The sequence below is a fragment of the Brassica rapa genome, chromosome A02, assembly GCF_000309985.2.
Source record: "Brassica rapa cultivar Chiifu-401-42 chromosome A02, CAAS_Brap_v3.01, whole genome shotgun sequence".
Lineage (NCBI taxonomy): Eukaryota > Viridiplantae > Streptophyta > Magnoliopsida > Brassicales > Brassicaceae > Brassica > Brassica rapa.
In genome coordinates, this window is record NC_024796.2 from 13,058,036 (window position 1) to 13,079,609 (window position 21,574).

At 34.4% G+C, this 21,574-nt stretch overlaps 4 protein-coding genes, 1 long non-coding RNA gene and 1 other non-coding gene across 9 annotated transcripts; 1 reads left to right on the forward strand and 5 right to left on the reverse strand.

Annotated features, from left to right (window-relative positions):
* Nucleotides 1–2,817: 2,817 nt before the first annotated feature.
* On the reverse strand, nt 2,818–13,383 carry LOC103852909. Of its 4 annotated transcripts, none has more exons than XR_004455105.1 (3): nt 12,006–13,383; nt 11,726–11,856; nt 2,818–11,648 (listed from the first exon to the last, which is right to left on the reverse strand). It is a non-coding gene; the product is annotated as an uncharacterized LOC103852909 (long non-coding RNA). The 4 variants fall into 4 exon arrangements; XR_004455106.1 differs by having other exon boundaries at nt 2,818–11,385; nt 11,608–11,648; nt 11,726–13,383; XR_004455104.1 differs by having other exon boundaries at nt 2,818–11,856.
* A 166-nt stretch (nt 13,384–13,549) lies between these two features.
* On the forward strand, nt 13,550–14,924 carry LOC103852911 (F-box/kelch-repeat protein At1g74510). Its single transcript, XM_033285193.1, has 2 exons — nt 13,550–13,597; nt 13,654–14,924. Exons 1-2 carry the CDS (start codon nt 13,550–13,552, stop codon nt 14,728–14,730), a joined length of 1,125 nt encoding a protein of 374 aa, XP_033141084.1. The 3' UTR covers nt 14,731–14,924.
* Nucleotides 14,925–15,008: 84 nt separating this feature from the next.
* On the reverse strand, nt 15,009–16,450 carry LOC103852910 (HVA22-like protein a). The gene is made up of 5 exons (XM_009129802.3): nt 16,215–16,450; nt 16,053–16,079; nt 15,851–15,973; nt 15,521–15,764; nt 15,009–15,262 (listed from the first exon to the last, which is right to left on the reverse strand). The coding sequence occupies exons 1-5, from the start codon at nt 16,274–16,276 to the stop codon at nt 15,176–15,178; spliced, it is 543 nt and encodes a 180-aa protein (XP_009128050.1). The 5' UTR covers nt 16,277–16,450; the 3' UTR covers nt 15,009–15,175.
* A 445-nt stretch (nt 16,451–16,895) lies between these two features.
* Nucleotides 16,896–16,976, reverse strand: TRNAL-AAG. Its single transcript has one exon. It is a non-coding gene; the product is annotated as a tRNA-Leu (tRNA).
* A 452-nt stretch (nt 16,977–17,428) lies between these two features.
* LOC103852912 (glutathione S-transferase U10) lies at nt 17,429–18,381 on the reverse strand. The gene is made up of 2 exons (XM_009129804.3): nt 18,014–18,381; nt 17,429–17,937 (listed from the first exon to the last, which is right to left on the reverse strand). Exons 1-2 carry the CDS (start codon nt 18,335–18,337, stop codon nt 17,563–17,565), a joined length of 699 nt encoding a protein of 232 aa, XP_009128052.1. The 5' UTR covers nt 18,338–18,381; the 3' UTR covers nt 17,429–17,562.
* Nucleotides 18,382–18,529: 148 nt separating this feature from the next.
* On the reverse strand, nt 18,530–21,553 carry LOC103852913 (pentatricopeptide repeat-containing protein At1g74630). Its single transcript, XM_009129805.3, has one exon. The coding sequence runs from the start codon at nt 20,783–20,785 to the stop codon at nt 18,851–18,853; it is 1,935 nt and encodes a 644-aa protein (XP_009128053.1). The 5' UTR covers nt 20,786–21,553; the 3' UTR covers nt 18,530–18,850.
* Nucleotides 21,554–21,574: the final 21 nt, after the last annotated feature.

The window sequence follows — 21,574 nt, forward strand, 5'->3', positions numbered from 1 at the left end:
ACAATACATATTAAGCGTAAGTGTTAGATATTTGGTGACAAACATTAGACTGTACCCAGATAAAAACATTGGTCTACTTCTAATAAAACGTCTTTCCTAGAAAATAGATTATATATGTCTGCCACAACAAATTAGTATCGGAGATAAGATTCGTTGGTCTTTTCTTTGAAAGGATGATTATTAGGATAAATAAACAATTCAAACTACATTAGATATTAAACCAAATAAAATCTAATTTAGAAATTGTGTTTAACTCCTTTTATTATGATGTTTTGGGTGGATGCATTTCTAGAAACTAATCCATTAGCTAGGACTTAGACTCATACTAAATGAAAAAATGGAACTCTGATGACGTAAATCTGACTTCAATAACATATTTGGTCCATGAAAAGATATATAATCTGGTTCTAATAGAATTCTTAGCCCAGTAAAAAGTATCTGGTCAGTTGCAACAGTCCTAACAAATGTTTTACACTTAGGTATTTTTTTTTTTTGAACATTACACAATTGGTACGTTGTAATGTACTAATACACTATGAAAGAACATTTCCCCCTAATCAATCCCTATCCCCTTAGCTGCTAAATAATTTTACCAGAAATTTATCCTCTCTTTTCTTTTGAAAAGAAACTTATTATCTCTTCAATCGTCTGTTATAAAATATTCATATTTTTAGCCACGAAAACTGAATATACATGCACATTTGGATAAACCACGATATAAGGCGTTCCTTTATTTTTTTGTAACTTTATAAGAACATCTCTAACATCCCTTAAACTTTCAAATTTTGAGGTTTTTGATTTTTCAACAGATTTTCAAGCCTTCAAATTTTGAGAGCATGAATAGTGAAATCTCATTATTCAAACCCTCAAAGCATTATTTACTTTTCAGTTTGTTCTTATAAATTTATAATTCACATATATTTGTACTAGTATTAATTTTCTTATCACTTCAGTCCTTATAACTATATTTCACTTAAATTTTCAAATATATCTTATATATACAGATATATATATATATATATACTATTAATACATAAAACATATATAAAGATGTTAAAACTAAAATAAAATTAATAAAAATAAAATTACATAAAATATATTTATTATTACATTGAACAATATATTACAAATTAAAGATTAAAATTACAAGATTAATGACAGCATGCATTGTGATGCATAACATGATAATTGAAGATGAACTTGATATCAATGCACCGGTTAGAGATGCAAGATCGGCACCACCAACAACCGTTGAAATGACGATAAATGAAAATGCTCGATTCCAACAATTTTTAACTCGTAATCTTCAGATGAAAAATCAAGCGCCTCATTTCTTACTTCGAAATGCGTTGATTGATCATATATGGAAATACTACCGAAATAAAAATAATGAGTCATTTGTATTTTTATGAATTAATGTGTATTTTATTATTATTTTATGTAATTTTGTGTTATAATAAATTGTATTTATAAATATTGTGTTTAATAATTTCAGTGTGTATGCACTATCTATCTATGAAAAATATAATGATGATAGGTAACTTATACTAAAGTTGAGAACTGAAATGTAAATTACATAAAGCTTTAAAAATAAATTTGAACATTTTTGTTGGAGTAATCCACCCTCAAACTCTCATTTTAAAGGTTATTGGTCTTAAAATGAAGTTTTTTGTTAGAGATGTTCTAAATAGTTACTTTCACGGTAAAAGAAGTGTTGAACTTTGTCCAAAAAAAATAAGTGTTGAACTTAGGTCCTGTTCGTTACCAAACCCAGCAGACCACGGCGGCGACCAAAATTTCTTCCTCATATTCTTTTAGTCTCTTAGGTTAAAAAAAAAAAGAAAAAAAAAACAACGCAGCAATCAAATAATTAGAGGAATCCGGCAATGCTGGGGACGAAGAACAAAACATCGACTCCTTTTCTGTTGTTTATCTCTCCTCAGCCTTTGTTTCTTTTGTCTGAGCTATTGAAAACCAGCGAATTCTTTTTTTTTTTTCTCTTCTCATGTTGTAATTTGTATCGCTGATTGTTGTCTCAGCTTTACCCAAACTAACATACCCTAAAAGAAGATATGAAAGTAAAATTTTGTGCGCTTATCAACACTTTTTATATTTATAGTATAACGTTTTGCTCAACAGTCCTATAAGATTCATTCCTGACTTAATTTGATTTTTAAGGCTTTACAACTGAAATTCCTTTTATAAAAATCAAAAGATTGTTCTGGAAATGTGTATATTTTCCTCCATTAATTGAATCGAAACGTTACTAGTATAACTGAGTGGGTTGACTGGTCAAAGGGTTCATACACATACCTACACATTACACACAAACACACGCCATGCTCTATGATCAGCAACACACACGTGGCATTTCGAGACTATGACGTACACTTAACTTAATACACATACAAGTTAAAACATTTAGAGTAAATTAGCTTGATATACTGAAAAGAGTGAGATACCATTAAATTAGAGGAAAATAGTAATGATGGGAAAAAGAAAATTAAAAAAAAAATAGGGTATGGAGTGCAAATAAAAGGGAAGTTATATGTAAAAAGTACAAATTCTCAAATAATTTCACCTAAGGTCATTTTATTTTATTTACTTATGCACTAATCTGCTGCACCACAAAATAAAACTTTTTATGAAACATAAAGAGTAATTCATAGAGATCGTCTAAATTGTCTTTTTATTACGAAGTCGGTTCAAGGTTTTAAACCCATATACCTGCATTTTAGTTTTTGTTCTCTTTGGAAATTTGTATTATGGTAAAAGTATTTACAAACAAATATGTTTGCCAACTTTATATCTCTTACACGCGGTTTATATGTTTGTGATATTAACTTGATACATGTAACTTGCATGTTCCTTCTAGTTTTGAGCCTGTATATTTTCTCCTTTATTAAACGTATTAGTTTTGGGCATTTGGTTTTTGGTTTGGTATCGGTTTGATTTTTCGATTGTTCGATTTTAGAGGTTTAGGATCGGTTAGAGTATTATTTAGAAAGTTTGGTTTGTTTTCGGTTCAATTATTTCGGTTTTTCGTTCGGTTTGCATAATAAAATTAAGAACAGGCTTATATGCAAAGTAATTTTGGATCCCATTCGGTTTCGATTTTTGATTAAATTTAGGTTAAAATTAAAAAAAAAAATCAGAATTTTTTGGATTAAATTCAAATATTTTGGATAAAAGTATTATAATAATTTGATTTTTAGGTATTTCAACTTATAAATTATATTAAATTATTTGATTATTTTAAAACTAAATATAGCTAATATTTATAAATATATAAACTATATTATAGAAATTTTTGTTCTCTGTCGGATTCGATTCCGTTTCTAGTTTTTTTGGTTCTAAAGATATATAAACCACTAGTATAATTGATAGAACTTAAGTCCGAACCAAAATTTGTTTTTCGGTTTGGTTCAATTTTAGGTTCTAGATAAATGTGCTCAGACCTAAGAACAATCGAATAAAATAAAGAAATATGTAATTTGGCAGAAAGAAAAGGAAATATGTTTTGAAACTTGAAGTGTGTGCTGTGGAGGATGAAACAACAGATCTCATATTTAATACACTGGAGAAACATATGGCAGGCGACCCTTTTGGTAATTTTTGTTTTAGAATAATTTAACTGTAAAGTTTTTTTAAAAAGCAACTTAATTGTAATGCTCTGGTACAAAGTGAACTCCGTTATCATTTTTTTTTAATCTCCATTATCATTCATAAAATGGTTTTTAAAAACTGGCGATAAGAAAATATGAAAAGAGGTAAAGATTTACCGTTTTAAGAAAACAAACTATGTCACTAGAATAAAACTATGTTATAAAATATGAAAAACATAATTCTTACATACGTATATGAAACTAATCTAGCTTTACATCAAATCACATTATTTATGTAAATCACATAAAACAGGTAATTGTTTGTGATTCTGTCCTTGTATCATTAAAACTAGCTATGCAACAAATTCACCTTTATTTAAAACATTTTCCAAGATAAATTAAATTACCCACTGAATTACAAAAGATAACGATATAAATTAGAGACATCTTCTCGATAATTCCATATTAAATCATCAAACAAGTATGATATATATATATATATATATATGTGGATAAGATTGAACATGGTGAAAGAACCAGGAGTATCTAGAGACAATGTTTTGAAAACCGGATCAGTTACTAATTCGGTATTATCATTGGGCTATTGGTCGGACCGGTTTAACCGGATTTACATAATTATATATATATATAAATTTAGAAACCTTTAGTATTATAAAGGAAAAAATAATTAAATAACTTTTAAATAAAAATGTTTGTGATCACTTTTTTTTTAGGCGTGATAACTATTGTTTATAATGGTGTATATATAACTTGTAATAAAATGATTGACCATGAATGAATAATAAGTTATAGTAAATATGTATAACTGAATTGAAGGAGACTGAATTGAAATGCCGGGTGAGCATAAATACATATCCAAGGTCAACCCAAGCCATCAATCGCAACTTTCGTCGCTATAGAAAACAACTTAATTATATTTAGAAGGGACTATATATTAGAAAGATAAGATCTAATACTACTTTTTATTTCATGTAAAAAGATTTTGTTTTAATTAGTTTATATAGAGAGAGCTCAGAAGTGTTAAATGGAGGGAGGTCAGCGTGTCTCTCGCGGCACATGATCTCTAACTCGACAGCGAAGAATAAGCTTTATTTCACGAGCATTCCATTCAATTGTTTATTCGTTTTGTTGGTTGTTTCGGTTTGTCTGGATCCCCTCGGGTTTTAGTTTTTGTTCCATAGAAATTAGATGCAATATATATGTGGTTTTCTTACAACATAATAAACCATAAATTTGATGAAGCTATATAGTTCTACTGATTCACTGATATATTTCGCAATTTAATTTGTTTCTAGTGTGTATATGTATGTATGCTCATCAATATCCTGGATATAGTATATGTCAAAATATATAATTGTGTGAACGCCATTAACTAGTGTGGCTAAAGACATTTTAATATTTGTATAATCCTGAGGTTAGATTTATATTATATTGAGGTTCACTTTTCAGAAAAATACAAATCTATGTAAAGTACTATGATACTATCCCATATTCTAACTTAATGCATGTAGGAAAACGATGGTGCATGGTTGTATATGTTAAAGAACATAACTCTAATGAATGTACATAATTCTTGTAGAACAATTAATTTTGTGATACATACAAAATTCAATATTGTAAATAGTATATACAGTATTTAACATTTTACGCAAAAAAAAAAAAAATCGTATATACAGTTGCTATTCACCATACTTTAATGTGTTTACTTGTTTCGATTGAAATCATTACTTGTAATTAATTAATAATTAAAATTAATGATAATGTATAAAAATATACTCCTTGATTGAGCTCAGGTGTTCAGTTACTTGTAGTATTATGGTCGAAAATAATTATCAGTTAAACTTTTATACATATATGTATTTTAAATAACAAACTTAATTGTTTTATATTTTGTTACTATTTTATAAATTATATTATATCTATAACTAACTACATATATAAATTTGGTAATAGTTTTTTGTCAACAAATTGGGTAATAAATTCAAATATGAGAGTTGCTAAAAAAATAAGATTAAAATCTGAGAATCACATATTTTGTATATAAAGATGATTAAACAATAATAAGATATGATCTATATATCTAACCCTTGATTGAGCTCAGGTGTTCTCTCTCTCCTCTTTGACACCGACAAAACAAGATTAATCGTAATGTATTGCTAAAAAACGTGATCCAATTATACATTGCTCGAATAATCGTACAATATTTATCAAAAGAAAATTATTTCAAACATAGTAATAATTATCTAGCAGCACAATTTTTATGCTTAATGGTACTATTTTCTTTAGCTTAATACTAGTTATCGATCGGTATCTGTAATGTGGCGAATAGTTTGAAGGTTGAAAGGGCACACTCCTTGTTAAGAAAATAACAAAAGAAAAAGAAAGGGCACACTCCATTTATAGGATGCGATTAATTATAAGATTGTGACTTAGGATTAATCCCAAGAGCCTATGAATTCTGAATCTGCACGTGAATTTAATTAAACGCACAAAAGCATCCTTTTCTAAATCCAATGCGTTTACATCACAAAAGACAAAATAAAACACGGCAAAATTTCCAGTTAATCCTTATATTGAGAAAAAAAAATCGGTATAACAGCTTGTATTATTGTGTGTGTGTGTATTATTGGAAATAGAATTATCTGAAAATGTTTAGGGAAAAATAGTACCAGTTGCTTCAGTTTGTGTTTATATGAACTTTTTAAAAAGGAATTGAAATACCTTTTCCATTAAAGATTCTCATCAAATAAAAAAAAAACATTAGGAATATGTAAAAGCAAATGCCAAATAGGAACATATTTTTCTCTATTTCTATTCGGATTTTAAGTTTAAAATTAATAAATAAATTTATGAAAAAGACAGTGGTGAAACGCTACAAAACTCTACGATCACGCATCCAAATTTTGTAAAAGAGTGTCGCAAAATATTCTAAATGTTCAGGAACGTTTTAACATCATGCGTTGTGATTCGAAATAACTTACCCTGAAAGGCTATACCTCTTGCACATTCTAGTTGGTGACCATTCTTAATAAACAACCAGAACTAAGTCAGTAGGTTGCTGGCTTTAACGTGTCTGATCTAAACAACACAAATCAATACTTGGTCGCTCTACGTCATGCAGATTCGTTTTCTATGTTACAACTTGGTACTTAAACCTAAGTTGTCATTATACTAAAATGATCGACAACATCCACCATCGTCTAAGGTTCTTTCCTTGCAAATTTCCTTAGTCATAATTAATCTTCTTGCTTATGTTTAATGATTGTAATTAGCGTCAGAACTTGTTTATTATGTGGTCCCACGGGCCAGGAGACAAAAGAAAAGAGTTTTAAAAGCAAAGTAGTTGCATGCATGAGGTTCCATGTACATATATGATTCGTGGGGGTAATATTTATTGTCACTATCTATAGTCTCGCTCTAGTAAAAAGAACGAGATTTTGTCGCGCACTGGTTGCTTATTACAAAACTAATGCATATTTCAAAAGTTGCTGGTGTGGTCCTAATCCTACCTTAAGTCATCCGAAGTAAATGAAGTCGTAGGTCGAATAATATGGGATAATAATTAACTTTCATCGGCACATAACAAAATATACTATTTTTGTAACACGAAAGATAACAAACGATACTATACCTCTAGGATATTCTCAGTTAAAATTAAATGGAGACTATTGCGAGCTGCCTATAGTCTTAAAATTTCAGTGAGATAAAGTAGTTTCAAAGCAAAGTAGTTGCATGCATGCATGATGCATGAGGATGTGCTATATAACTCGATCGTGTATTTAGTATCCCTAATTAATATCCATAGTCTCGTTCTAGTAAAAAGAACGAGATTTTGTCGTGCACTGGTTATATTTATTACAACTATTGCATGCATATTTTGAAAGTTGGTAGTGTGGTCCGAGTCCCTGCCTTAAGTCATCATATGTAAAATAACTCGTAGGTCGAATAATATAGGGTACTAATCTTTCATTGATACATAATAAGATACTATACCTTATAGGATACTAGGGTCGGCCCGCCCTACGGGCGGGAAGTTATAATAAAAACAATTTTATATAATTTTATAATAATTTATAAAGCATTTAAAATCATTATAGAAATGATATTATAGAGAAACAAACAATAAAATAATTTTGAGATCAAATTATTGTTTTTAATAAATATTTTTGGTTTGAATTAAGATGAGAGTAACTTTCATTGTTCTCTATTTTTAGAGGAAACAAAATTAGAAAAAAAATAATTCAGAAAATGTAATAATATATACAAATTATACTAATAAACTATTTTTATTTAAAATTATCCTAATAATTTTTTTTATTTTTTAAAAATTTCTTTTTTGAAAATTGTGTTTGAAACTATTTTTAAAATATTTAAATATTTTTTAAGTATTTATTTATATATTTTTTAGAATCTTAAATTTCACATTTCAAAAAACCTATCTCACTCTTTAACTTAAAACCCTAAGTTTAGATTAGTTAACCTTAGGATATAAATGTTTTTTATTCTTCATTAAAAGTGGGGGTAAAATTAGTTAGTGTAAACATAATAAATAGTACTACGAATATGGTATTTGTGGTAATTTCTCAAATTGAATAGAGATAAGTTCTATTTTATTATGGTTGTGTGGATATTTTAATCTATTTGTTTTAATCATCTAATTTTTCTTTTGTTTTTTGTGTTTTTTTGCCGGGTTCTTTTATATTGGTCTATCGTTCGTACTATGAAACTATATATATTTTCTATTTTCATATCATTGCTGAAACTATAGTTGACCTTTTTAAACCAGTACATAATTTCTATAAAAAATTATATTTTCTAGATACAATAACATTTGATATTTTGATATATCACGGTATTTTCGGTTTGAAGTAATAAGTGGCACATTTTATCAACAAATTAAGGGCCGTTAGAGACATTGGACTATTACGTTTGTTAATGTAGCCTTGTTTGGGCTTGACAAACGTGTATAACGTTTTCGGATATTGTGGGATCAAATTTTTTTGGTTTTGTTATATTCATCTTGGTTTAGTAATAACTTCTTGATCAAGCAATCGGTATATAATTTTAGTGCAGTGCACTCTCGCCTAATAGTGTATTTATACAGATGTTTTTAAACAATTTGCATATATTTGTATTTGCTGTATTTTTTTAGCCATACTATTTAAGAGTATAAAGTTAAAGAGATTCGTAGTAAAACATTACACAAATTTTGATCATGAAAGAAACTTAACGAAATGCAAGAGCTATGCATAAAAAATTACAATGATCAGTTTTTTTATCAAAGCTATACACAAATATTTTTAGTTCCTTTTTTTCATATATTAAAAAAAAAAACTCATTATAGTTCAATCTATCTTACTTGGTCCCAAACATGTTTATAGTTTATAGACATCTTTCATGTCCTCAGTTCATGCAAGTTTGATAAAAAGAAAAGAGCAATAGAGGAACAATAGAAGAAGTAGAGTGAGGTTCTCCCTTTTGAGCTTTGTATCTTTAACTTCTAAGTCTTAAACTCAATGCTAACTGGGTATTCTTTTTGGTCTTAGCAGGATCAGAATGGCTCAGGCTGGTTGTCAAAGAAGAAGCCGGAGAGACTTCAGCAGCAACGGTTCAGAGCCACCACTTGTGTTGTGGTTTTGAGTTTTCTTGGAGCTCGAAGAGTGAAGCTCTGTGCGTTTTCATCTGAGGATGATGATGATGGAGCTAATGTGCTGAGCAATGAGGACTCAAGAGGGTGCTAGAGCAATGAGGACTCAAGAGGGTAAGGTGTGAGGGGCATGTCAATGACTGAAGAAACCATCGGGCTGTAGCTTAAGGAAGAAGAATAAGAGCTCATGGAGTGAACAAATTTGCAGGTATGCCCAAACTTGCCAATCACACATTGCGGATACTGGCTGCATTGTTACCACATAGCTGTTTCTGTAGACCAAAAAATGAAATGGAGGATAGAAAAACAGAGCTTCATAACAAATAAAGAAATTTTAACTTTTTTTGTCAGCACAAATTATAACTTACCTTCAATTATTAACCAAAATATTATAGGTGAATCATGAGAGTTTCAAGACAGTAAGGTTTAAGCTAATATATCAGATGCTTGGATAATGAGACTTACATGACACAGTGGGAGGCTAATGTCAGTTGAGCATGAGACCATACCGAGAGGAAGAACCATTTTTTACTGTAACCATAGGTGCTTTGAACATGTAAGCCTGGTAAAAGCTTAGGTCTTGGTATAACTACTCTGAATTCCTGCTATGAATGAACAGATTGAGACTGAAACCAAATAAAAATAGTTAGACCAGTTGATGAAGTCAACAGGTGAAACCAAATTGACACTAACATGTTCTCAACTAATAACAGCATTTTTTTCCATATGTGAAGTCCATTACTACAGAAATATTTGAGAGATCATACAATACATTACAGCTACGACACATATATGCTAGATCACATAGAGAGAGAGAGAGAGAGAGAGAGAGAGAGAGAGAGCGATTGAAACCAGACGTAACGGAAATCCCATGTACTACACAGATAAATAAAATATGCTGTTTAGAGTGATACTCTTCACTAGTTTAGAGTGAAGATAGATTTTAGGAAATCAAGTTTTGTAATCCCAGAATAAAGTATGTTCGCTTAGGACCATCATTAGAATAAACACTGTAGAAGTATATAAGGACACATGTGTTCAGAAGATTCTTCAAAGATGCACCAGGAAAATTAGTGAATGAATAGCATTGTCTATCTTACCTAAAAATTTTGGGACAATTAAAAATATAGAGAAAGAGAAGTCAGAGAAAGACCTGAGAAACATTATGATAGCTGAGAGCCTGAGTTGATGGTTTATGCTTTTCATCATTATCTTCCTCAGCTTTTGCAACTGAAAACTGAGATTCAGACATTCATCTCTGCATTATCTTAATGTGCACATTAACTATAATAGCAACTCAAACGTATGTAGCTGCAAAAAAAAGATCGTAACACTTCATTACTTGAGAAAGTCTTATTGTGGAGGCTGGAATAATAGAGAAGACTATGAATGCTTCACAATTTGTATGTATGTATGTTCACAAACGTATGTATGTTCACATTGTGAATTACGATTCGTTGAAGGGCAATGTAATACCGATCCAATTATGACCAATAACATTTAAATCGATTCACAAAAACTCAAGAGGAATACATTCCAATTTTAGAAGCACAAATACACATGAGATTCATCAGTAGCTTAAAGTCCAGAAAAGCCTCAGTAAGAAGCTCATAAATTAGACACAATAAGGTCTTACTAAGAACGTGAATGGAAATAAAGAGATCTGAGTGTCCCCAAACGATATAAGTTGACACTGAAGCACAGTAACGACACTTAAGGGAAGATAACTCAAAGGCAGAAACTATCAAAGCCACTATGCGCATTCGAACACACCCGCTTATTCTATCTGCAATAGTCTTTAGTATGAGATATCATGAAACAATTTAGTTCAATAAAGTAAGGGAATGATGATGATGAGTCACCCGATCCTTGGGATGCAGAAAATGGCCTTCTTATTAATCATACATTTAACTATAAGCAAAGGGTGACTCAGATAGTCGATACCAAACAGAGCAGAGATTTTTTTTTGTGTGTACATAAGATGGTGTTGGGAGATTTGTGTACCTTTGTAAGCTATCAGAAGCAGATAATCTGCAAGGAGGGTCTTTAGACTAAAGGCTTGATATAGACTCAGTTTCTGATTCTCTCCTTGATCATGGTCTCTCTCCTGTTCTGTAAGAAAAAAAAGAAGAACATGTTGAACACTAAACCTGAGCAGAACACAACAAAAACAAACAATTAAAGGTTTTTACTAAGAAACATGATCCGTACATCTGCAGAGAACTCTCGAACTGTTTCTTAAATCTCTCAAAGACTTTTAATCTCAAGGTACGACACCTATGGAGTCAATGAAAATGGGTACATAAACTACATAAAAGGATACAAAGATTCAACCTTTCTGGATTTCTAGGAGCGATCTTCACCATGTCCGAATCCTGAATATTGATTCTTTATGCTTCGCAAAAAAAAGTGATTCAAAGATGTAGATGATTTGGAGAGAATGAAAGCATACCTTTTTAATGCGATGAATCTGGAAGAATTTGTTCAGATTGGTGTAAGGACGTGATCGAAACCCTTTACAAACCGAAGTGTCACGCCGATTTAAGCAGTTTTGTCTCCTTTAGATCGAAGAATCAGAAAACCCTAAAAATGGATCGCATCTCTTGCATCAAATCATTACATATGAGAAAAGAAACATGTTGATATCAGATGAGGACATAGCAGATTTGTCCTAATTAACAACAATTTTTTTTTGAAGTTTATTCTATAATCTAAAGAAAAGAGATATTCACCTACGCGATAGATGGCCAGAGAAAATAGATATTATCAAGCCGGTCAGAGCCGCCGCTGCCGAAGATGGAGATTCCGCAGGCCAAGCAAAGATGTCTGTTTCTAGATTAACTTGTTTTCTTTCTTGACACGGAGACGAAAGTTGGATCTCTCGGGAGGTATCCATAGTTTGTCACCAGTTTCTTCGTCTCAGGCGTTTCAAAAGAAATCGGAGGATTGAAGAATTCTTATAAAATCGAAAATCTAAAAGCAAAAAGAAACGAATTGGAGAAGCTGTAAAGGAAACTTGAAGAATCTAATGAATACATTAATAATAAGGGAAGTCTAAGAGTGCTCTGTGATTTTGTCAGTTCTATGTTTTTAAGAAAGAAATAATGGTTGAAGTTAATGGCGAAATCACCCGAAGTGTGTGAAGCAGAAAATGAAACGTAGAGTTTTATTGTAGGAAGACACGTGTTGACACCAGAAGACCTGAATTTCTTAGGTGGAATCTGACGTGTAGGACCCTGGAGAGAGGGAACTCTACTTTATATATATAGATTCTCAGTTAACCACATATTAAACCAAGGCTATTGCGGCGACGCCGTTTCAGATTCCGGCGACGCCGTTTGCATGGAGGTGGAAGGGCAAATGACCGACTGTGTCTAGGGTTTCCGCGGGATGATGGGCTTGGACTGGGCTCAAGCCCATCTTGCTTTGTATGTTTTTGTGGTTTTCGGATTGGGCCTTGGGCCTTTGTGTCGGTTGGCCGTGGGCCTTTGTAAGGTTAATGGGCTTTGTCTCTTTATTTATCTAAAATCAATTTGAGAAAAAAAAAAAAAAAAAAAACCAAGGCTATTGCGAACTGCATCTATAGACTTTAAATTTCAGTGAAAATATAGTAAAAGAGTATTAGTAACATTAACAAGTCTAGAAATTATATTTTAGCAAAAAAAACAAGTCTAGAAATTATGGCAAAAATAAAATGAAAGAAGATGATAGATTATTCTCAGCAAAGATAATTCACAGCAAAATGGATGAGGTAACAAACGGGCTAAAAGCCTAAAAGCAGATCCAGACCATTACTAGAAGCTTGCATGTTAGGGTCGTAGATGGGCTTAACGGCCTGGGTTGGTTCAATCCAAGCCCAAAGACTGATTTTGAACTTAATAAAAATTCATCACCTTTTCTCTTGATTTTATATATTTGTATATAAATCACCCCACTAGTTCCATTCGTGGTATCCCAAAAAAAAAAAAAATGCAGATCACAACTCGAATATACTACTACCATTCAGCTGACACATCATCGTATCTAAAGTGGGTTTTGGCTTAATTTCAGTTCTTTTTTATTGCAGATCTCAAATCAACGAATCGAGGAGGGTTGATTCTTCGACAACTGGTGAGCTTTGATTTGTAAAGCTCACTTTTTTTATGGAATTTGGGATCTGAATTGCTTTTGATCTGATCGTATTGTGGATTCTAATGATTGTTTTGCTGAGTTAAAGAACATGTTCATAGTAAAGTTGGTGACTTTATTAAATAATTAATGTATGTTTCTTGGATTGATGGGTTTGAGTTTCTGTTTGATTGTTCTCTTAGCTTCCTCCAATCATGTTAGAGGCTCCGAGTGATCTTGTCTCAAGAGACTTACCATCTTCGTGTGAGGTAGAGTGTAACTACGCTTGACAAAGACGCACTTCCCAACTGCATAGCTCACTGTTCCTTATCTGACTTCCCCTCCATCGCCTCAACGGATAGAACCTTCCGCTCGCTTATCAAGGACAAGGGTCTGTACAGGCTGAGACAAGCAAAGGGTATCGTGGAGCATTGGATCTACTTCACCGGCAGGGAAATGGAATGGGAAGCTTATGATCCAAACGGAGACCGTTGGCTACGTGTACCCAAAATGACACTCAACGAATGCTTCATGTGTTCGGATAAAGAGTCTCTTTCCGTTGGTACAGAGCTTCTTATGTTCGGTAAGCAAATGAATACTCCGAGGTCCAATGTGATTTACAAGTATAGCGTCTTGACCCATGCGTGGACGTCTGGTAAGCAAATGAATACTCCGAGGTGCTTGTTTGGTTCAGCGAGTCTTGGTGAGGTGGCGGTTGTAGCTGGAGGGTGTGAGTATGACCGGTGTGGGAAGATATTGAACTCAGCTGAGATTTATAGCTTGGAGAGTGGGGAGTGGACGGCGATAACGAGCATGAACAAGGCGAGGAAGATGTGTTCGAGTGTGTTCATGGACGGGAGCTTCTATGTTATTGGAGGTATTGGAAAGGGGAGCTCGAAGATGCTTATGTGTGGTGAGGTCTATGATCTGAAGAAGAAGACATGGACATTGATACCTAACATGCTACAACAAGGAAGCAACGGAGGAGGAGATCAGGCAAAGGAGGTTTCCTCTGGTTCTGGGGCGCGGCCGCTTGTAGCTGTGGTGAAAGATGAGCTCTATGCTGCGGATTACGCTCAGCAAGAGGTGAGGAAGTATGACAAGAGGCGTAATGTATGGAACAAAGTTGGGAACTTGCCGGAGAGAGATTCTTGGATGAACGGTTGGGGGATGGCGTTTAGGGCTTGTGGGGATAAGTTGGTGGTGGTTAGAGGGCCTAGGGGACTTGGAGAAGGAACCATAGAGATCAATGCTTGTGTCCCAAGGGAAGGTAAGTCTCTGCATTGGAGAGTTCTTGCTTCAAAGCCATCAGAAAGCTTTGTGTATAATTGTGTTGTTATGGGATGTTGAGGAAATACTTGAGCGGCAAGTTATTGACAATGACGTGGTGCAACTGAACAAGTTTTAATAAGGTTTAAAGAACAATCCTCATGTTGTCTAACCTCACAACATTTTAATTTGATTCTAATTAGAGCATGAACTTTCCTCATTAATAAGACTTGAGAGCCCAGTGATTGACTTGTTTATTAGGCCTTTTTGTGTTATATTCTTCATTGTCTTTTGTGGGATTGTTGTTGTTCAGACACAATCCGGTGGAACTGAACAAGTTTCAATAATTTTGAACAGAATTTAAGAACAAACCTCATGTTGTCTAATCTCACAACATTGTAATTTGATTCCATTATTAGCATTTCTTTTTACACAGCAGAGATCCCACACAAAAGAAGCAGCAAAACAGACAACATCAAAGACATGAACTTGCTTGCTTCACACACACACATACACACTCTAAAAGTTAAAAGCTTTTGAAGTTCCCTTCATACTGATACTCCTCACCATACATTGTCTCATGCTCTTTATTATATCTTCTTGATTTATCGGCCTGCAAAATCAAAACAAGAGTCATAAGCAATGTTCGAAAAATCGCTGGGCGGTAACTACACGTATAATAGGGGTGATTATTGATTAAACAGGGGTCTAAACTGATTTTTTTTGAACGCCTAAACCGTTTTTGTAAAAAAAATCGTTCAAAATACCGCTTAAACCGATTTTTAGAACACTGGCTATAAGTAAAGAAGAGTCATATTCTGGAAACTAGAGAGCAATATCTGCTTAAGGGGAGAGAGAGAGAGAGTATTACTCGGCTTAAGATCTTCTCGAAAGCATCAGGACCATTCTCAGCAATGTACTTCTCAGCAGCAGTTAAAACATCGTCAGGCTTTCTGAAGAAATCCATCTTCTTTGGCACATACCAAATGTTAATGCTCTGTGGGTTAACAAACACAGGTCTGACAAAGTGTTCATAGACATAAGCAGCGCCGCTGAAGTAGGGAATCACAAGCCAGCAAGTCAAGATCAGCTTGGCGTATGACCATATCGGTAGCCTAGATTATTACACAACAACAACATTGTCAGCAACAAAAAGAAAGAAAGAAACTTTGGATTCATGGTGTTGTCAGTGATCTTTTACCATTCGATGAGCTTGGCGAATGTGAGCTCGAAGAGTGTGAGTAAGGAGTAAAGGACCCAGTAAGTGAGCCACTGTTTGTCATCAGCGTGAGATTGAGTTTCAATTGCTCTCACTGAGGCATGTCTGTCCATTACAAGAAGAAGAAGGAAGCATTAGATCAAGTAAAGCATGAGCTCTAGAGATCAATCATTGAGACACTTACAGTGGATAAACGAGACTAACAACAGGCCTGCAACAAGAGAATTGCGAGTAGTATCAGTACAAAGATTGGAACTTTAAACATGGGTTCTGTCTAAAAACATAGAAACTAGACTGAGCATTAGACTCAGAGATTTGAGAAGGAGAGAGTAGATTTGAACATTACCCAGCAAGAACATCGAAGTTCCTCAAAAGAACCTTGAGGAAACTTCCAACTCCAGATCCCATCCTCTCTCAATGTTTGATTTTGGCTCTGAATCTGATTCTTCCTCCACTGAAAACAATACTAGTCACTGGAGATAGATTGTTGATAGATAGACAGAGAGAGAGAGAACGTGTGAGAGCGAATAATTGTGTGGCCGACCTGTAGAAAGTTCTTGGCTTTTAATGGTGGGCAAAAAAGGTGTGAAAACGAGATGAGTGAATAAGTAAATAGAAAGCTACCCATTAATCTAAGCTATTATGCAACTGTTGCCGACGTCTCAAAAAAAAAAATAGCAATCTTTTTCTTTTTGGGTAAAAATCCGTTTTAGGAAATTTGGCAAAAATGTATATTGTACATTGAATAAAACTTTTCTTACACATATTTTTTTTTCTTTTGTGTTGCTAAAAAAACACATATATTAATTTTAGTGATTGATTCAAATTTTTATCGTTTAAAACTTAATTAAATAGTTAAGCTATAATAGATACTAATATTTTATTTATTTACTAAAGATTAACTAATAACAATGGTTTAAACTTTAAAGTCATTTAAGTTTTTCTTCTTCATTCATTTCAGGACCACTAGCAAACTACAAACAGTTGCAGAGAATTACTACCTTTCGGAAAAATTCACAAAAAGAAATGTTGACAGTGGGATTTGAACCCACGCCCTTTCGGACCAGAACCTTAATCTGGCGCCTTAGACCAACTCGGCCATATCAACTTGTTGTTCAACCTAGATTGATCATTTTAGAAATAATTTTTGTTTTTTTTTTTTTTTTTACAAATCATTTTGGTCAGACAAGTTTCTTCGAAGTCTCCTGTGTCCTCGAGTAGGCCACCAAACTCCGAAACCAAATCGTACATGAAAGTTCCAACCTTTTAGGGATTTCATTTCAAGTAGTAACCTTTCTCCTAATAGAGTTTATGAAGCTGATGGTGTTATCCATCTGATGGTTCAGAGAGGACTGGTACCCTGAGGGTGTGAATACTATTTTTGATGTTGATAAAAAGGAGGTGGCTGCTCCTAAGCTTGTGTTTGAGGATCTGTTGAAGAAGAGCTGTATTACATATTATGCTTACGAACTTCTTTTTGATGGGATTATAGATAAAAAGGCTGCGCAAGAAAAAGGGTTTCACAGCTGTAGTAGCCATGTGAATCTCTGATGCAGTGGCTTGTACCAAACAAATGCCTTTATTTAGTAATTAGTATCAGTATCATACATTAGTAACTGCCATCATCAGTACATAAACGAAAGGAACAAATTTTGGCAAATGCCTTTTATTTATTATCCTTTTGATACAAATCATTAGGCGTTTGCAGCCTGCTGGAGATGCATTTGTCTATACATCTGGAGAAAGGGCACCAACCTATCACTAGGCACTTCAGCTTCTTTCATCACGGCCAGCTCTTTCAGGCTCTCTATCCAGTTGTATAATGTTGGAGTGTTCACTTGATCAATTACCCCTACACCGAACACGTCATGATAAACTTTGTGGGATCCAAAAGTAGAGATGATGATGATGTCCAAAAGCCCTACATCATCATTCTCTCTGATGGTTTTATTTGGGAAATGCTTCTTTAGTCCCTCTTCAAGAACTTTGAACCTCTCTCTAGCCTCTTCTATAGCCTTTTCTTGAGCTTCACCTTCTTGAAACAGAACTTTACCCATGACCTCAATCACCTTCAACAAGAAACAACAATCATTTATTCCTTACAATAACCATATCAATTTTCTGGCGAGAGATCTGGTACAACACCTGTTGGTTGATGTAGCTGACCCAGAACCGAACCTGGGCCCTTTCATAAGAATCCTCTGGCAAGAGACGAGGAGAGTTGTTCCACGTTTCATCGATATATTCAAGAATCACTTGTGATTCAGCCACTGGTTTACCATCATGGACAAGAAGAGGAACCTTCTTGTGAACAGGGTTGAGTCGAACCAGCGACTCCGTCTTGTTGCTTAGATCTTCTTCCACGTACTCGTAGAGTATACCCTTGAGTTTAAGAGCGATTTCGACTCTCTTTGAGTATGAGCTTGCCCACATCCCATGTAGTGTCACTTTGCTCTTGTTTTCCTCCATTGTTTTTCTTTCCTTCTATACTTCTTGGGGGTTGTCCTCTTTATAGAGTTTTGAGACGTGAGTGTCTTTGCTTTGGATTGTGTTTGTCTTGTTCATCAAGCATATTGTGGTGTTTATTTTATCTTTTGTTCAAAGTTTTGACTGAAAAGTTTGAATTATTCAATAGATATGATGTGACAACATTCGAACTTATTGAATGAAGGATTTGTTTATTAGATATATATTCAAGACTGGTAAAATAGAGTTTAATATTCAAAGTTCTTTGACTGTATTGCCGCCTAAGAAAATGAAAATCATAAAACAAAAACTAGAGTACTGTTCTAGAACTGCCCGAGAGCCTCTGATCATTCAAACGATAAGACTGTCTCCCACACTGCAAGCAATCTCAACTTCAGTCTCCAATTACTTTCAACTGTTATGTCAGAACTTGGGGAAGACTTGTGCATTCAATGTCTGAACATTCTACATTTTCCCCCAAACACTTGAGAAAAAGGAACGTTGTAATCAGAACTTTTACCAGTAATCACGGCAGGAACAAGAACCGTCCTTGAACGAATGGAAGCGGCTTCTGTCTCTGACCACAATTTCTACACCATAAACTCTCGAGGCTAGCTTCATAACAGTGTGACAATCTCTACAGATTCTCAGATTCTTTACTATCCTGATACTTGCTCCTTGGGGACATCTAGCAAGAGCAAATGCAAGTGCAAGCTTCTCACTGTGTTTACTCACTTGATCCTCCTTTTCTTCTTCTTCTATATCATATAAAGCATTTGCAACTTCCGGGGCATACCCAGCTTCATCTTTAAGCCTCAAGATGATTTCCTTTAGCTTCTCGTGGGCCTCTGTAATGATTTTTCCCTTCTTTTTCTCACCGGCAGTGAACTTGTACATGGCTTTATCAACCTCAACCAAGCTCCAACCAGTTACCTTCTTGATCTTATTCACAATCATTGACTTTCTGATAGAAGCAACGTCCTTCCATTTACCAGAGGTAGCATAAACATTCGATAACAGAACAAGATCACCAGGGTTGTCTGGGTCAAGCTCATTAAGCCTTTTTTTAACTTCCTCGGCCAGCTCGGTATCTCCATGACTACTGCAAGCCCCGAGAAGAGTCCTCCACACTACAGCAGTTGGTGGAACCGGCATTTGGCATATGAAACTGTAAGCCTTTTGGAGCTTTCCAGATCGGCCATATAAATCAACCATGCAACCATAGTGTTCAATCTCTGGTTCTATGTTGTAAACTCTCTTCATCTTAGAGAAGTAATCTTCACCTTCTCTGATCAGTCCAGCATGACTGCAAGCGTACAGAAGCGAAACGAAAGATATCTTATCAGGAGTAACACCAGACTCGGTCATTTCGTTGAAGAGTCTAATAGCTTCTTCACCGTGACCGTACATTGCTAACCCCGCAATCATTGAAGTCCAAGACACAATGCTCTTCTTCTCTGCCATACTTTCAAAGACTAACCTAGCTAATGAGACATCACCGCACCTAGAATACATATCGATAAGCGCATTGTTCAAGGAGACTATCCAACTAAACCCTGCTTTATCTACAAACCCATGTAACGCCTTCCCAAACTCAAACGCTCCAGACTGTGAACAGGCAGAGAGAACTCCTGTCAAGCTTACTTCATTTGGTCTCATCTCTCCTCGTCTCAGCTCCCTGAAACAAGAGAAAGCCTCATGGAAGCTACCGTTATGCGCAAACCCAACAATCATAGTGCTCCAAGAGACATCATCCTTGCTAGGCATATCCGAAAACACGCGTTTAGCACTCTCAACCTCCCCAGCTTTAGTGTAACCAGCGAGCATCACGTTCCACGACATCTGATCCCTCACATTCATCTCACCAAAGATCTCCTCCGCTCCCACAACGTCATTCCCTCTGAAACACGCAGTTACCGCAGCATTCCACGCAACTAAATTCCGTTGAGGCATTTCATCGAACACCTTGCGAGCAAACTCCACGCAACCGCATTCCCCGTACAGACCGATCAAGGTAGTGGCGACGAACACATGCGAACACAACCCATGCTTCAAAGCTTGACAATGCAACTGAAACCCAGTTCTCAGATCCCTAAAACTCGCCGCCGCCTTGACTACAAACGCGAAGGAGAAGCTGTCCGGAAAGATCCGACCTTTCCTCATCATCTCAACAAACACGGGGATGGAGCTCTGTGGGTTGTCGGATTGTGAGTACCCTCGGACGAGAGTGTTGAACATGAAGGCGTCAGGGTGAGGATAAGAGAGCAAGAGACGGCGAGCGTAGGGTAAAGCGTTGGGGATGGAGATGGAACATTGTAGGATGAGTTTTCCGGTGAAGTAGGAATCGGTGTCGACGCCGGATTTGATGAAGGAGGCATGGATTTGGGTTAGTGCTCTCAAGGTCTTGCAGGTAGTGAGGAGAGAGTTGTGATGGTGTAGTGCAATAGACATTATTGTCTAAAAGAGACAGTGGCAAGTAACTAATTAACTAAACACAAAACTCGAGAAGCTGAGAGTTTCTCATTGGCATCCTATGCTTCTGAGTGAGTGCATTGATGTGAAATGATACATTATTCCACAAAGTTATACAACTGGATAGAGCGCCTGCAAGAGCTGACCGTGATGAAAAAAACTGAAGTGCCTAGTAGTGTTGCAGACAAGACTGGAATCATCTAAACAAGTTCATGTTTTCTCTGTTTTCACAATATTCTGTTTCAGCAAATAACTAAAGTTTAAAAATTGCTATCCAGTAACTAGACTTTCGTAGAACAGCAAGAATTATAAACATTAATTATACAAACTTTTTAATGACTTGCTAATTTTTTTTTATAATTTACATTAATATTAAATATTTTTTTTAGATTTAATTAAAATTATTTTTATAATTATAAAAATTAGTTATACAAAAAAATTGTCTATATGCATTAGCGTTATTATTTGATTTAATGGTCGTTTAGATCAATTTTAATCATTTTATAATGGTTTAAACTGATTTGAATCACATAATCAATTATTTAAAATTCATTTCGATTTGTTATTTAGACCTATGGTTTCAGCTACTGGCTATCATCAGTGATTTCTTCACTGCCAACACAAACTTTCAAACAATCATAACTTAAGCTAAGCCTTAAGGTCTTTATTTGCAGAGGTTTATGGTTCATATTGTTTATGGGGTTGATTATGACGTTTAACATTCTTCATGGATAAGAACGCAAAATATGAAATATATTTGGACTGCTG